Source organism: Mirounga angustirostris, unplaced genomic scaffold (assembly GCF_029215605.1).
Source record: "Mirounga angustirostris isolate CCGP_5_RB_7025 unplaced genomic scaffold, mMirAng1.0.hap1 SCAF_14, whole genome shotgun sequence".
Lineage (NCBI taxonomy): Eukaryota > Metazoa > Chordata > Mammalia > Carnivora > Phocidae > Mirounga > Mirounga angustirostris.
The window spans coordinates 56,049,525-56,062,569 of NW_026991722.1; the positions used below are offsets into that span (position 1 = coordinate 56,049,525).

At 39.3% G+C, this 13,045-nt stretch overlaps 1 protein-coding gene across 9 annotated transcripts in view; it reads left to right on the forward strand.

Moving 5' to 3' along the window:
* The window catches only part of ARHGAP28 (Rho GTPase activating protein 28), a 225,329-nt gene that overhangs the window by 135,440 nt on the left and 76,844 nt on the right, over positions 1 to 13,045 (forward strand). For 7 of the 9 annotated variants that reach the window (XM_064577897.1, XM_064577900.1, XM_064577901.1 and 4 more), the window contains 2 exons: positions 5,674 to 5,766; positions 11,116 to 11,208. In XM_064577897.1, coding sequence (XP_064433967.1) covers positions 5,674 to 5,766; positions 11,116 to 11,208 — 186 coding nt within the window. The remainder of the gene's footprint in view (positions 1 to 5,673; positions 5,767 to 11,115; positions 11,209 to 13,045) is intronic. The other 2 variants (XM_064577899.1, XM_045887022.3) reach the window with 1 other exon arrangement.

A 13,045-nucleotide genomic window follows, 5' to 3' on the forward strand; every position in this document is an offset into this window, starting at 1 on the left:
CATCAAAATCCTAGAGGAGAACACAGGCAGCTACCTCCTTGACTTCAGCCATGGCAACTTCTTGCAAGACCCATTTCCAAAGGCAAGGGAAACAAAAGCAAAAATGAACTATTGGGACTTCATCAAGATAAAAAGCTTCTGCACAGCAAAGGAAGCAGTTGACAAAACTAAAAGGCAACCTATGGAATGGGAGAAGATATTTGCAAATGATATATCAGATAAAGGGCTAGTATCCCAAGATCTATAAGGAACTTAACAGACTCAACACCCAAAGAACAAATAATCCAATCAAGAATTGGGCAGAAGACATGAACAGACATTTCTGGAAAGAAGACATCCAAATGGCCCACAGACACATGAAAGAATGCTCCACATCACTTGGCATCAGAGAAATACAAATCAAAACCACAATTTGAATGAAATACCACCTCACACCAGTCAGAATGGCTAAAATTAATAAGTCAGGAAATAACAAATGTTGGCGAGGATGTGGAGAAAGGGGAACCCTCTTACACTGTTGGTGGTAATGCAAGCTGGTGTAGCCACTCTGGAAAACAGTATGGAGGTTCATCAAGAAGTTAAAAAATAAAGCTACCATATGACTCAGCAATTGCACTACTAGGTATTTACTCCAAATATATAAATGTAGTGATCCGAAGGGGCACCTGCACCCCAATGTTTATAACAGCATTGTCCACAATAGCCAAACTGTGGAAAGAGCCAAGATGTCCATTGACAGATGAATGGATAAAGAAGAAGTGGTATATATATACAATGGAATATTACTCAGCCATCAGACAGGAGGAATACTTACCATTTACATCGACGTGGATGGTATGCTGAGTGAAAGAAGTCAATCAGAGAAAGACAATTATATGGTTTCGCTCACATGTGGAATATAAGAAACAGCATAGAGGATCATAGGGGAAGGGTGGGAAAACTGAATGGGAAGTCATCAGAGGGGAAAAAAACATGAGAGCCTCTTAACTATAGGGAACAGACTGAGGGTTGGTGGAGGGGAGGTGGACAGGGAGATGGGGCAACTGGGTGATGGTTGTGATGTGATGAGCACTGGGTGTTATATGCAACTGATGTAATATTTAACTCTATATCTGAAACTAATGATATGCTATATGTTAGTTAATTGAATTTAAATTTAGTAAATAAATGGTATATATACCATGTATCAGGCCTGATAAACATCTTCACAGATTTTCTTCCTAAAAAATTCAGCATCTGTTTCTGCAAGTGGACTTGGAAGTTTCTTAAAAACATACCTAAACTTTTTAAGTTTCCTATCTGAATTTGACAGCATAAATACCAATTCCTCTCTCCCTCCTTCTCTTGCCCAAAGTACCTGTCTGTCCTGGTCTGTCTCTTTGTTTGCCTCTGTCCTTCTTCACTTCCTCCTTCCTTCTGTGTGTGTGTGTGTGTGTGTTTCTCTGTCTCCCCCATCCTCCATCATCTCCTACTCTTTATTTCTTTCTTTGTCATCATTTACATAGAATAATAGAACCATCACTCTAAAGTTTCCATTTCCCTTTCTTAATGAAGATTTAACATCATGAGTTTCATGAGGTAACTTTGCATTAATCTTAAACATATGAATCTGATCCAGTGTACTTACCTAGTGAAGATATAAATTCAGTAATTTAAAAGAGAGGTAGATTATGTTAGTCTTTTCTTAATTTTTTTGCACATTGAATCCCATGCTTGGAATAATTTTCCTCCAGAATTTTGGAGATACTTGTCCATTGTCTTCTCTTGTGCACTGTTGGCTGTGGGGAAGCACAGTATCTCTACTGACCTCATTCCTTTATATGCCAATGTGGAAGCCTTTTGAACCTTATGTTTATAGTTGGAACCTTGCATTTTTACCAATTTTACCTTTTTACAACCTCCATCCTAGTCCCTGCTATGTGAGTTCTTTCAGTATGAGTGCTCAGTCATTCTTTAGTTCTATATATTGTCTTCTAACATTTAAAACCAGTACTTACTCCCTTCTTTTTCTTCATCTCCTTCTGGAACTCCTGTTAGATGACTGTTGCATTATTTGGATTGAATCTCAGTGTCTCTTAAATGTTCTCTTGTTTTCCAAACTTTATTTGTGTGCATGTTTGTTCTGCATTCTTGCCTATCCCTTCAACTTCTTTTTTTTTTATAACAATAATTTGGTCATGGAGGCATTGATATTTCAGCCTTTCGTTAATTTTAAGAAAAAAATTTAAAGTTTAAAGATTTTATTTATTTATTTGAGAGAGAGAGAGAATGAGAGCAGGGAGGAGAGGGAGAAGCAGGCTCCCCATTGAGCAGGGAGCCCGATACAGGACTCGATCCTAGGACCCTGGGATCATGATCTGAGCCGAAGGCAGACGCTTAACCAACTGAGCCACCAGGCGCCCTAATTTTAAGAAATTTAACAGTCACATTGTTAATTTCCTGAAGCCTCTCCTTTCCCCTGACTTCCTCTGTATCTTAGCGATCTGCTCTTTTTTCACACTCCTGAAGGTACTAAATTAAACCTTAAATTCCAAGGTGGTCTTCTTTTCCTTGAATTACTATTTTCTTCAGGGTCCTCTGTTTATTTTTGGCATCATTACATTACTGTTCAGTTCATTTTGATCTTTGGGTGTTGATTCCTGTTTATTAATGGAGGACTAGGTTGATTGATTGATTGATGAATATAGGTAAAGACTGTATATTTCCTTTGCAGTTATGTAGACTTAGTTTCTCGCCAAAACTCTCATAGTGGATGCGGTCTGGGCCTGTGTGAGTGGTAAAGTGTGTCAGCTGTCACACTTCACTTTAAGACAAACAAATATGGTATCAATTCCAAAGTAATGATAAGCCTAAAGAATTGTAATTTATTTGCTTTTCAGGCAAACCTAACTTCCCTTTTTATACTTCTGTCTATATTCTTTTAGAAGCCTCCAACGAAGGGCAATTTTCTTTTTTCTTTTTTCTTTTCTTTTCTTTTCTTTTCTTTTCTTTTCTTTTCTTTTCTTTTCTTTTCTTTTCTCTTCTTTTCTTTTTTAAAGATTTTTTAAATTTAGTTGACACAGAGAGACACAGCGAGAGAGGGAACACAAGTGGGTCGGGGGGGTGGTGGGAGAGGGAGACCCAGGCTTCCCGCGGAGCAGGGAGCCCGATGTGGGTCTAGATCTCAGGACCCTGGGATCATGACCTGAGCCGAAGGCAGACGCTTAACGACTAAGCCACCCAGGTGCCCCACGATTTTATTTTCTGTCCAGGACCACTACACCAGGACAAACTCCTCCTGACCCCAAGGCAGGCACTCATTTTGTCACCAAGAGGACACTTGCTGGGTTTTATTCTGGAATCTCATTGAGCTGCTGCCTGCTGTTCAGTGTTAGAGGGAGGGATGGTTTCCTGGCCTCTTTGTTCAGGAAAAACATTCTTAGGTTACTTTGGCCATTGTCTTCTGAATTGGGGATGCCTTATTATTGCTTTTATTCTCGTGCTGGATATGTGCTTTTTCTAGATCAGCATTTATCTTCTACACATTTTTCTTTGTATCTTTTTTCAGGTTGAGGTTTTCCTCTGCCCTTATCAAACCATTCTTGCTTGCTTTTAATCTTCCAGGAATATCCAACAATTTCTGTTCTGTTAATGGAAATGTTTAGTGATTTCTAAATCTACTCTTTGAAAAAGGTATCTCTTTTGACACTTTGAGTGATTTGCGGAGGGAGGAGAAAGTGGTATGTGCATTTTGCTATCTTGATCCAATTTTCCTATGCTGATTCTTCAGTAGTATTTATTTGTTTCTTCCAAAAACTGTTTTTCCTTATTATTATAAAAATAGTACATAATCTTTACTAGAAACTTAGAAAATATGGACAAGCAAGGTAAAAAATGACTGCGTCTATAGGCCCAAATAAAATTTTATGATTTAGTTAAATATCCAATAAATATAATTTTCAGTGGAATCCTAGCCATAAAGGAATAGAATATTTAACCCTTGTGTTAGTAGAGCTATTATACACTAAATCACAAATACTAAATCAACCTCTGGATACATAATACAAAGTCTTCAGTATTATTCATCATGAGCAGAATTTCAGTGCCCAAATATATTTGTTTCTAATATTTAGAAGATGTGAATCAAATGTTTCTTTCAGTAACACATTTAATTGAGCAAAAATAGTCAGTCTTATTTCCAATTTCATAATTGATAAATAAGTAGTCAAAGATGGGACCAGCATAACTAACTGCATAAATGTAGTCATGCACCCTGAAATAATTAATTAATTAATTAGAGAATGCACGTGCTTGTACTAGCAGGGGAGGGAGGGGCAGAGAGAGAGGGAGAGAATTTTTTTTTATTAGTATCATAGGTAAAATGTGGTGATACATCAGTTGCATATAATACCCAGTGCTCATTACATCAAGTGCCCTCCTCAATGCCCCTCACCCAGTTATCCCTTCTCCCTCCCATCCCCCGACCCATAACCTCTCCTCCAGCAACCCGAGAGAGAGAGAATCTTAAGCAGACTCCAAGCCCAGTGCAGAAGCCAACGTGGGGCTTGATCTCATGCCCCTGAGATCATGACCTGAGCCAAAATCAAAAGTTGGATGCTCAACTGACTGAGCCACCCAGGAGCCCTTCATGTACCCTCTTTTAAAAAACATGATTATGGGGTGCGTGGGTGGCTCAGTCGTTAAGCGTCTGCCTTCCGCTCATGTCATGATCCTGGGGTCCTGGGATCGAGTCCCACATTGGGCTCCCTGCTCAGCGGGAAGCCTGCTTCTCCCTCTGCTGCTCCGCCTGCTTGTGTTCCCTCTCTTGCTGTCTCTCTCTGTCAAATAAAAAAAAAAAAATCTTTAAAAAACGTGATTATATACAAACAATGAATCATGGAACACTACATCAAAAACTAATGATGTACTGTATGGTGACTCACATAACATAATAAAAAAAATATTTAAAAAAACCAACAGCAAGATTATATTACCTATATACACATTTCAGTGCATGTAACAGAAAATCCACGAAATCATGAGTTATACAAATTTGGATTTTTTTTCTCTCTCTTTAGGAAGAAGGTGAAGATAGGTGTTCCTTTGCTTCAGCATGGATCCATCTACCTTCTGTCTTTCTATTTTGTCATTCAAATGCAGCCTTCATCCTTTTGCTTATAAGTTGGCTGAGCCACCCCTAGCACTATATTCATGTTCGTGGCTGTTCCTGGCCATTCCTGGAACTTGTACCAGCTTACTCTATCTTTCTGACCTTAGTTTCTTAGAAATCTTACTCTGTAGAGTTCCAGTTACCTTTCATTGCGCAGAAATGTATGTGATCATCAGCTGCAAGAGAGCCTAAGAAATCGTTTTTTTTAGTTGGACACAAAAGTCCCTGAGGAAAAAAAAAATTAGGATTCTTTTAAGGAAGACTGGTGATTGGGTTTGGGGTAAACAGTTAACAGTATTCTCCAGAGAGACCAGTGTCTGTCACCATGCCCTGAATGTAGTGGGCTCTCAGTATTGGCAGATGAATGGCTACATGGCAGTGATTGGTGCACAGCAGTCAGATCTATGGATCTCTCCACAAGTCTGTGTCAATGTACACGTATGTGCAGAACAGATAATTGAATGCACAATTACCCTGCAGAGAACATGCCTTGAATAAACATGCACTTTCATTTTTCTCAATAGCCAGATGATTTTTATTGTATCCCAGCTCCTCTTTTGGATGTGACCCTGGATGAAGAAGGGATATCAGCCATTCCTTGCAGAAATGGTCAACTGGTAAGATGAAGCAAGGGGACTTAAGAGTAAGGAGGCTAGGAAAAGTATTTCAAGGCAGTCAGGAAAACTTGAGCAAAATGCCTACTTGCCTTGTAAGAAAGAAGGAAACAGAGACTCTTAAACTCAGGAATGAATAATTAACTAGTTAAATCCACAAGTAATTACGTGGCTTGTCTGCACTTACAGCAACAAAACCACAGCTGCAGTTCCAGCCCAGCCAGAAGTCAAGATGTTGGGGACGTCATCAGCTAAACTTTTGTTCTTTCTGCTGAACACGTAATGGAAAGTCTTATGCTACTCTCCATGTATCTTTCAATATTTATTTAATTCTCAATATAAGAAATACTTTGACATTTCAGTTTTTTTCTCTATGTAAATATTTTATGGGAGGCAGCACTGTAGCATCTTATATGTATAACAGTAAGTGGGGAAAAGTGCACTATCTAGCGCAGGAGGTAAACACATTTCATTAGAGCCCACCTTGTCTGTTTTAGTTCAGAGATTCAAAGAGTGCTAATCTGAGTTCATAACTGCTAATGACATGATCTCAGTAGAAGGTTTTTTGTGTGTGTGAGACGAATCTCATGCCATGATCTATACCACTTGGCATAAGGCCTGGGTCCTCTTACTGAAGTGATGCACCCGGAGTAGAGACATGGAAGGATATGGGTTTACTGACATCTGCCTCCACTTGGACTCATGGCAGCAGAAAATTTACCGTGAGAGACTTTCCTCTGTTAAGACTCATGTGTTACCTTCTCTTAAGCTCTACTTTTTTTCTTCCTGGCAGAAGAAAAGGGATTCTTTAGATGTTCTAAGAGTAACCCTTGTACCATCCTTGATCTGATCAATACCGATGATGATGATCTTTAGTTTCTATACAGCTTATTTTCATCTTACACATATTTTATGTGGGACATTCTGTTTGGATCTTAAAAAATTGTCCCAATACAGGCCAGCTGTTGGTTCCTTCCAGATTCTGCTTAAGGATTTGGATGTGTCTAGTTTGTGTTCTGGCTGCTCTTCTGTTGCCTGAGGGGTATGTCAAGTTCTGGAGGTGGAGTGTGGTCACCTGGGGCTGTGAGCAATCCTGTATTGCAAATTTTGTCACTAGTTTTTTTTTTTCTAATTTCATTATTTTCTCATAAGAGTATTAATTCCATTTAGTTAGAAGTCTTTACTTTTTCTGTTGAGTTGGCAGGAAGTGTCCTCAAGTTTTAGATTGTTCCTGCATCATAGGGAGTCTTACACACCTTACTTCCAACCAGGACTCTTGATCCAGGTTGTGATTCTTCTCTGTCTGCCCTTTATTCCTTCAGACCAGCCAGAGGAGGCACATGCAGAGTAGATACTAGTGTTTTCAAATAGTGGATTTCTGTCAGCTTTTATCCTAGCTGACTCTGTCTACAATTTTGATCGCCTCCTCTTCATCCTGTGGGTGAGGGAGGGATTCCCACCCTAGGGTTACAGGGGTGACTTGACATTCAGCAACAGACAGACAAGAGCAACAGCAATTTATTATCACATGTTCTCACAGCCTGGGGGAGGAAGACACCACACAGAGCCACATGTGGGGTGCACTTGGGAACAGAATGAATAATCAGGGTGTAGGAGGCGGGCTTTGTGTAGTATCAAGAGAGTGAGGTGCCCCTTGGTTCCCATGGGAGGATGTGATTGGCTTGTTTGAATAATTCCACCGGCTGACAAGGAACTGAAACCCATTACTCAAGGATAAGCAGGAATTGTGTCTGGTCCCCTGGATAAGGAGCATTGTCTGTCTAGGGGACCTTATATGAGGGGCAGAGTAGGAGGGGAGCTTGTAGTTAGAGCGCTATGGTCCTTCCGCTTTTACCAGATGTCAAGGCGGCACGGAAGAGTGAACTTTATTTGAAGTCTTATATACCACACCCAACACAGCCACCCTGGCCATGGACTCTCATGATTAGTCTAGGTATCTTTTGTTTCTTTTCCCTTTTATCGCTGTTTCACGTATTTCAATTCCTTGAAGGTCTTATCACCTTTTAAAGGTGAATTAAAGGGGCAAGTGTGGTGCCAAACACGTGAAGAAATCTTACAGTGAGATGGAAGAGGACATAAAGTTTTGTTCCAGTCCTACCCCTGAACTACTGACCAGTTTCTAGAATGAGAAAGCGAGTACTGTTCTTTCTCCCAGGAAGATGGTGAAGGCTAACATAGCAGAGTAACTACAGAGAATAGTATAAATATTAATTTGCATAATCATATGTATTACAAAATGTTACATCTTCTTAGCAGATTGCACCTTTTACCCTTTGAGCAAATCTGGCAATAAGTATCTGTGGATACTAAATTTTCATACCCAAAAAGCATAAATCCTAAATTGTTGAGTATCAAAGTGATAGGCCCTATATTAATTTTTTTCAGAAATTTGTAAATATTAATGTTTGCTTTTTCATATAGTATTAATGTTGAGAAGTCTGATGTCTCTCTAAATCTTATTCCTTTGTTTCCTTCTCTCATTTTTATATTTGTGGAAGCCTTTTACATTTATCTTTAGTGTAGGAGACCTGAACTGTCATCAGGATATGACATCTTTTTTTAAATTTATTTTTTATTTTTATTTTTTTAAAGATTTATTTGAGAGAGAGAGCTCATGTCCATGTGTTTGGCAGGGCAGTTGTGGGGGGTTGCCAAAGGGAGAGAGAAACCTAAGCAGACTCCGGGCTGAGCCCAGAGCCTCACGCAGGGCTCAATCTCATGACCCTGAGATCATGACCAGAGCAGAAATCAAGAGTTGGATGCTCAACTGACTGCACCACCCAGGTGCCCCTGACATCTTTTTTAAAAATCATCATCAACACTTAGCTTTTTGTTGCTGAAAAATGTTCCTTTTCTTTCAGTTCTGGCCATTCTCTTTCCATTATTTCTTTAATTACTTTATTTTTCCATTTTCCTGTTCTTCCTTTCATTGCCTGCGTGTTAAACTCACATAGTTCTTAAATTGTATGTTATATTTCCTTACTTTTTTCCTATTTGTTCTGTATGCTAGTAGATTTTGTCTATATCATTTTGGAGATTCCTAATTCTCATTTTTGCCATGAGTGGTTATAATTGAGCCTCTGCTAATTTTTTAATTCAGTAGTCATACTGTTAATTGACAGGAACTCCTTCTTTTTCACTGACTTCCACTTTATTGTGATAGTCCTGATTTATGGTTGTAAAATCTTCTCAAATCTCTCTGAAATCAAGTTATTTTAAGCCTTTTTCCTTCCCTCAATTCTTTTTCCCAGAATGTTTATCACTGTACTTTTTTAGAATGTTGATTTTTCGCCATGAGTGACTTACTTATTCATTACATTAATTTTCTCCAATGTCTGATGGTCCTTGGTGATTGATTTATATTTATTAATGGATTAGATTAACCAATTAGTGACTTACGGTGTGTTATTGCTGATAATTTCCCAAAGGATTCTTTATGGAATGAGGGGGCTGATTTTGGATACTGTGTAAGTCAGTAAGGTATGTGAATGGAAGTTAGTTTAACTGTACATATGGGTGAGTATCCACGCTCATATGCACATGTGTGCACACACATGCACACACCAAAGGGAGAGTGGTAAATGGCTTCATTTCTTGCTATGCAAGACAAAAACTGATGTTTTCCTTTTATTCTCCCTTCCATGACTTTCATGGAGGTCCAGAGTTACCTGATACTGAGATGTGTTTTGTTCTCAACCCTGGACAACTTCCCAAGGCAGGTGGTTCACTTCAGCCAGAGTGCTTTTCTTGGATCCATAGGTAGCTGCTGCCTGCTGTTTGGTGTAAAGGGAGCCTCTGGGAGGTCTGTCTGGCCCTTCCGGTTGAGGACACACTTTATGATACATTATTGTGGCCATTGAGCTAAGGCCCCTTCCTGCCCTTTGTAATTTTCACACTGAGCTTACTTGATTGTTTGTATGTTTGCTTTTTGTAGATTTATCCTTTCCTTGCCAGCAAAAATTGTTTTATGCTGTTCTTAAGCTAAGTTCTGTACAATTATGAAATACATTGTTTACATTTTATTTCCCAGGAATTTCTAACAATTTCTCATCTGTTATTAGGACACCTTGTTGGTTTCCAGTGCCATTTGGAGCTGTTCTTACAACAATACATACCTTTCTCAAGTTCGGAGTGATTGTGAGCAGTGTGCTCTCAGTCCTCTGCCCTGACCTGGTTTCTTGTACTGCCTCTTTAGCATTGTTTCCACTTCAAAACAGATGTCTGTTTTTCTTAATATAATGCATACACATTGGGGGAAAGTTAGAAAATATGGAAAAGCAAGATGAAAAACAACAGTTTCTGAAGTCTCATGTAGCAGTTTATGGTTTCATTGATACCCAGTATGTTTAATTTGGCAAAATGTTGCTTCAGTCATGGAATAGAATAATTGCATCTTATTTTGGGGACTGCCATTATATCATTAATGCTGCTAAAAATCTTAGAGCATATGCACAAGACCTACAGTGCCATCTATCACAATCAGAATAGTCTCCAAACACACTTGCTGCATAATGAAAATCAGAGCTTTTACAATATTCAGTGAATGGGAATGAAATTTTGGGTTCAGTCTTATGTGTTTATGAGTTAGTCAATCTAATGTATTTCTAGTTTCTTGATTGAAAAAAACTGACCACTCTTGCTGATTTATAAATCATTACAAAAAGTTATGAAGTCTGATTTTAAAGTGGCATAGGTTGTTTAATCAGTAAGCTTCATGACTTACATGATTAGGGATTTATTGTCCTTATAAAATAAGAAGTCTGGGGCTGGTGTGGCCGATATCCCTAGCATGGATCTACCAACTTTTTCATCTTTCCAGTCTGCTCCACTTAGCCTGTGGGCTAATATTTAATGCTTATCAAGTATCTGGGCATCACAAACACTGTGTCCATGTGAAGAAGCAGCAGCATCAGCCAGCGGATTTTATCCACTTTATCAAGAAAGCATTAGCCTTCCTGGATGCTCTAGCAAGTAGGAGTCTACTTGCATCTCATTGGTCATAGCCATCACATGATCACACTTTAGTCTTTTTAGTTTAGACATAGCATCTTTGGAGCAGATCGTGATATTCAGAAGTTAAAGAAGAAAAGAAAAGTGGATTTTGGCAGGCAATTAACAGTGGATTTTGAGAACAACTTGTGCTGTAATGCACGATCAGTATTAATTGTGGACGAATTGGTGAATGCCATTACCATTGCACAGGTAGTCATTAACTCCATTTATCACCACATGGCTATACATTTGAAGAGTCTTATATAATGTATAATTGAATAAACAGTCATGTTGGGACAGATATGCCTGGATAAAAATGACTTTCATTTCTCTCATTAGCCAGGTGATACCTGTGATAACCATACTGCTCAGTTGGATGGAACCCAGGAGGAAAAAGAGCTGCCAGGAGTTATCAAAACAAGTGGTTCCTTGGTAAGTTACAGCAGGATAACCTGGGGTAGGGATGAATGAAGAAGTCATTTTTTTCAGGGTGCCTGGGTGGCTCAGATGGTTAAGCGTCTGCCTTCGGCTCAGGTCATGATCCCATGCTCCTGGGATCGAGCCCCGCGTCTGGCTTCTTGCTCTGCAGGAAGCCTGCTTCTCCCTCTCCTGCTCTCCCTGCTTGTGTTCTCTCTCTGGCTGTCTCTCTCTCTGTCAAATAAATAAAATCTTAAAAAAAAAAAAAGTCATTTTTTCAAGACAATCAGGCAGAACTTCAGAACAGTGCACCATAATTAAGATGGCTGGATAGCTACGGCTCTCAACATACCTATCCACCTTTACTCAATTTGCAGGAAAACATTCAGCAGTAAATAAAGCCAAGTTTCATAGTTAAACCCACAAATAACTGCATGCTCTATAAAAACAGATAAATACCCAGAGAACTAATGACTGTAGGCCTTTTCTGGGGCAGATTTATTTCCTTTACATTTTTTTTTATTTAAAAAAATTCTCGGGCGCCTGGGTGGCTCAGCGTTAAGCGTCTGCCTTCGGCTCAGGTCATGATCCCAGGGTCTGGGGATCGAGTCCCACATCCGGCTCCCTGCTCGGTGGGAGGCCTGCTTCTCCTTCTCCCACTCCCCCTGCTTGTGTTCCTGCTCTTGCTATCTCTCTCTCTGTCAAATAAATAAAATCTTTTAAAAAAAAAAAATTCTCATAAGAATGTTCATTCCATCAAGTCATAGGTCCATCTCTTGGAGGAGAAGCAGGTGTCCTCAGGTTTCTATTATTTGTCCAGTGCAAGGTGAAGATCAGGCGCCTTTCTTTTGACCATACATGTAACCCCAGGTATCCAGTGCTCCCTCCCTCCCCCATCTCCCTGCTTGCCCATCCCCACTTCTCCTCCCAGGTGACCCAGAGGAGGGCACAGTCAGGCAAGCCTGAGGAGGAGGATGGAGCTTATTATCTATTTCCAACTAGGAAAGGTGACTTCATTTATGGTTTAGCCCAGAGCATTTTCTCACAGGTTTCTATGTGCACTCCTACTTTAAGTTATCTTTTGTCTCGTTTGGTGGAAGTTATGTAGTCTTTTTTCTTTTTTTATTTTTCTGTCCTCATACTCCCTCTCCTAACTTCCTCCCAGATAACAAAAGGCAGAATGGTGAATCCCAGTAGGTTCCCTCCTCCCTGTTGAGATGGTGTTGGGGAGAGTCTTTGTTTGAATGTGCATATAGTGAACCCAGGTGTGGTTACTCACACTTTTGGTTGTCTTTTCTCATAATTTGGACATGATGGTTGTCTTTTTAAAAATTTTCTCCATTCGCTTTCTTCATTAGTGCTGTTTTGATGGGGAGGGGGGTTGGATTATAGAAAAGAATTTATGTTATTCCTGGAATATCTCTCTCTCCAGTCACCACTCATGTGAATGTTGCTGGGAATCTTTTTTCCTATTTTTAAGTTATGTTTTGTTCACCGTATTAGGTTTTAGGAAAGAGAGATTTGATCATCTGACTTAACTTTCCCATTTAATCCCAGAATATAACCCCAATTGTTTATAGAAATAATATAAATTTTTTTATATTAAAAATTATCCCCAGTCTGCTCCCTGCTAGTATTTAACCTTTAGTTCCCTTAACTTAAGCGCACAAATCCTTTACTTCTGAAAACAAATCAACTTTCTCTTTCAAGAATATTCCCTGAGCTTTCCAGTGGTAGAAGATTGTTTTTTTTTTCTCATCTTTTAAAATGGGAAAAAGATTTGAATAGATACTTCACCCAAAAAGATGTGGATGGGAAATAAACTCATGAAGGGTGCTCATCAGTATCACTA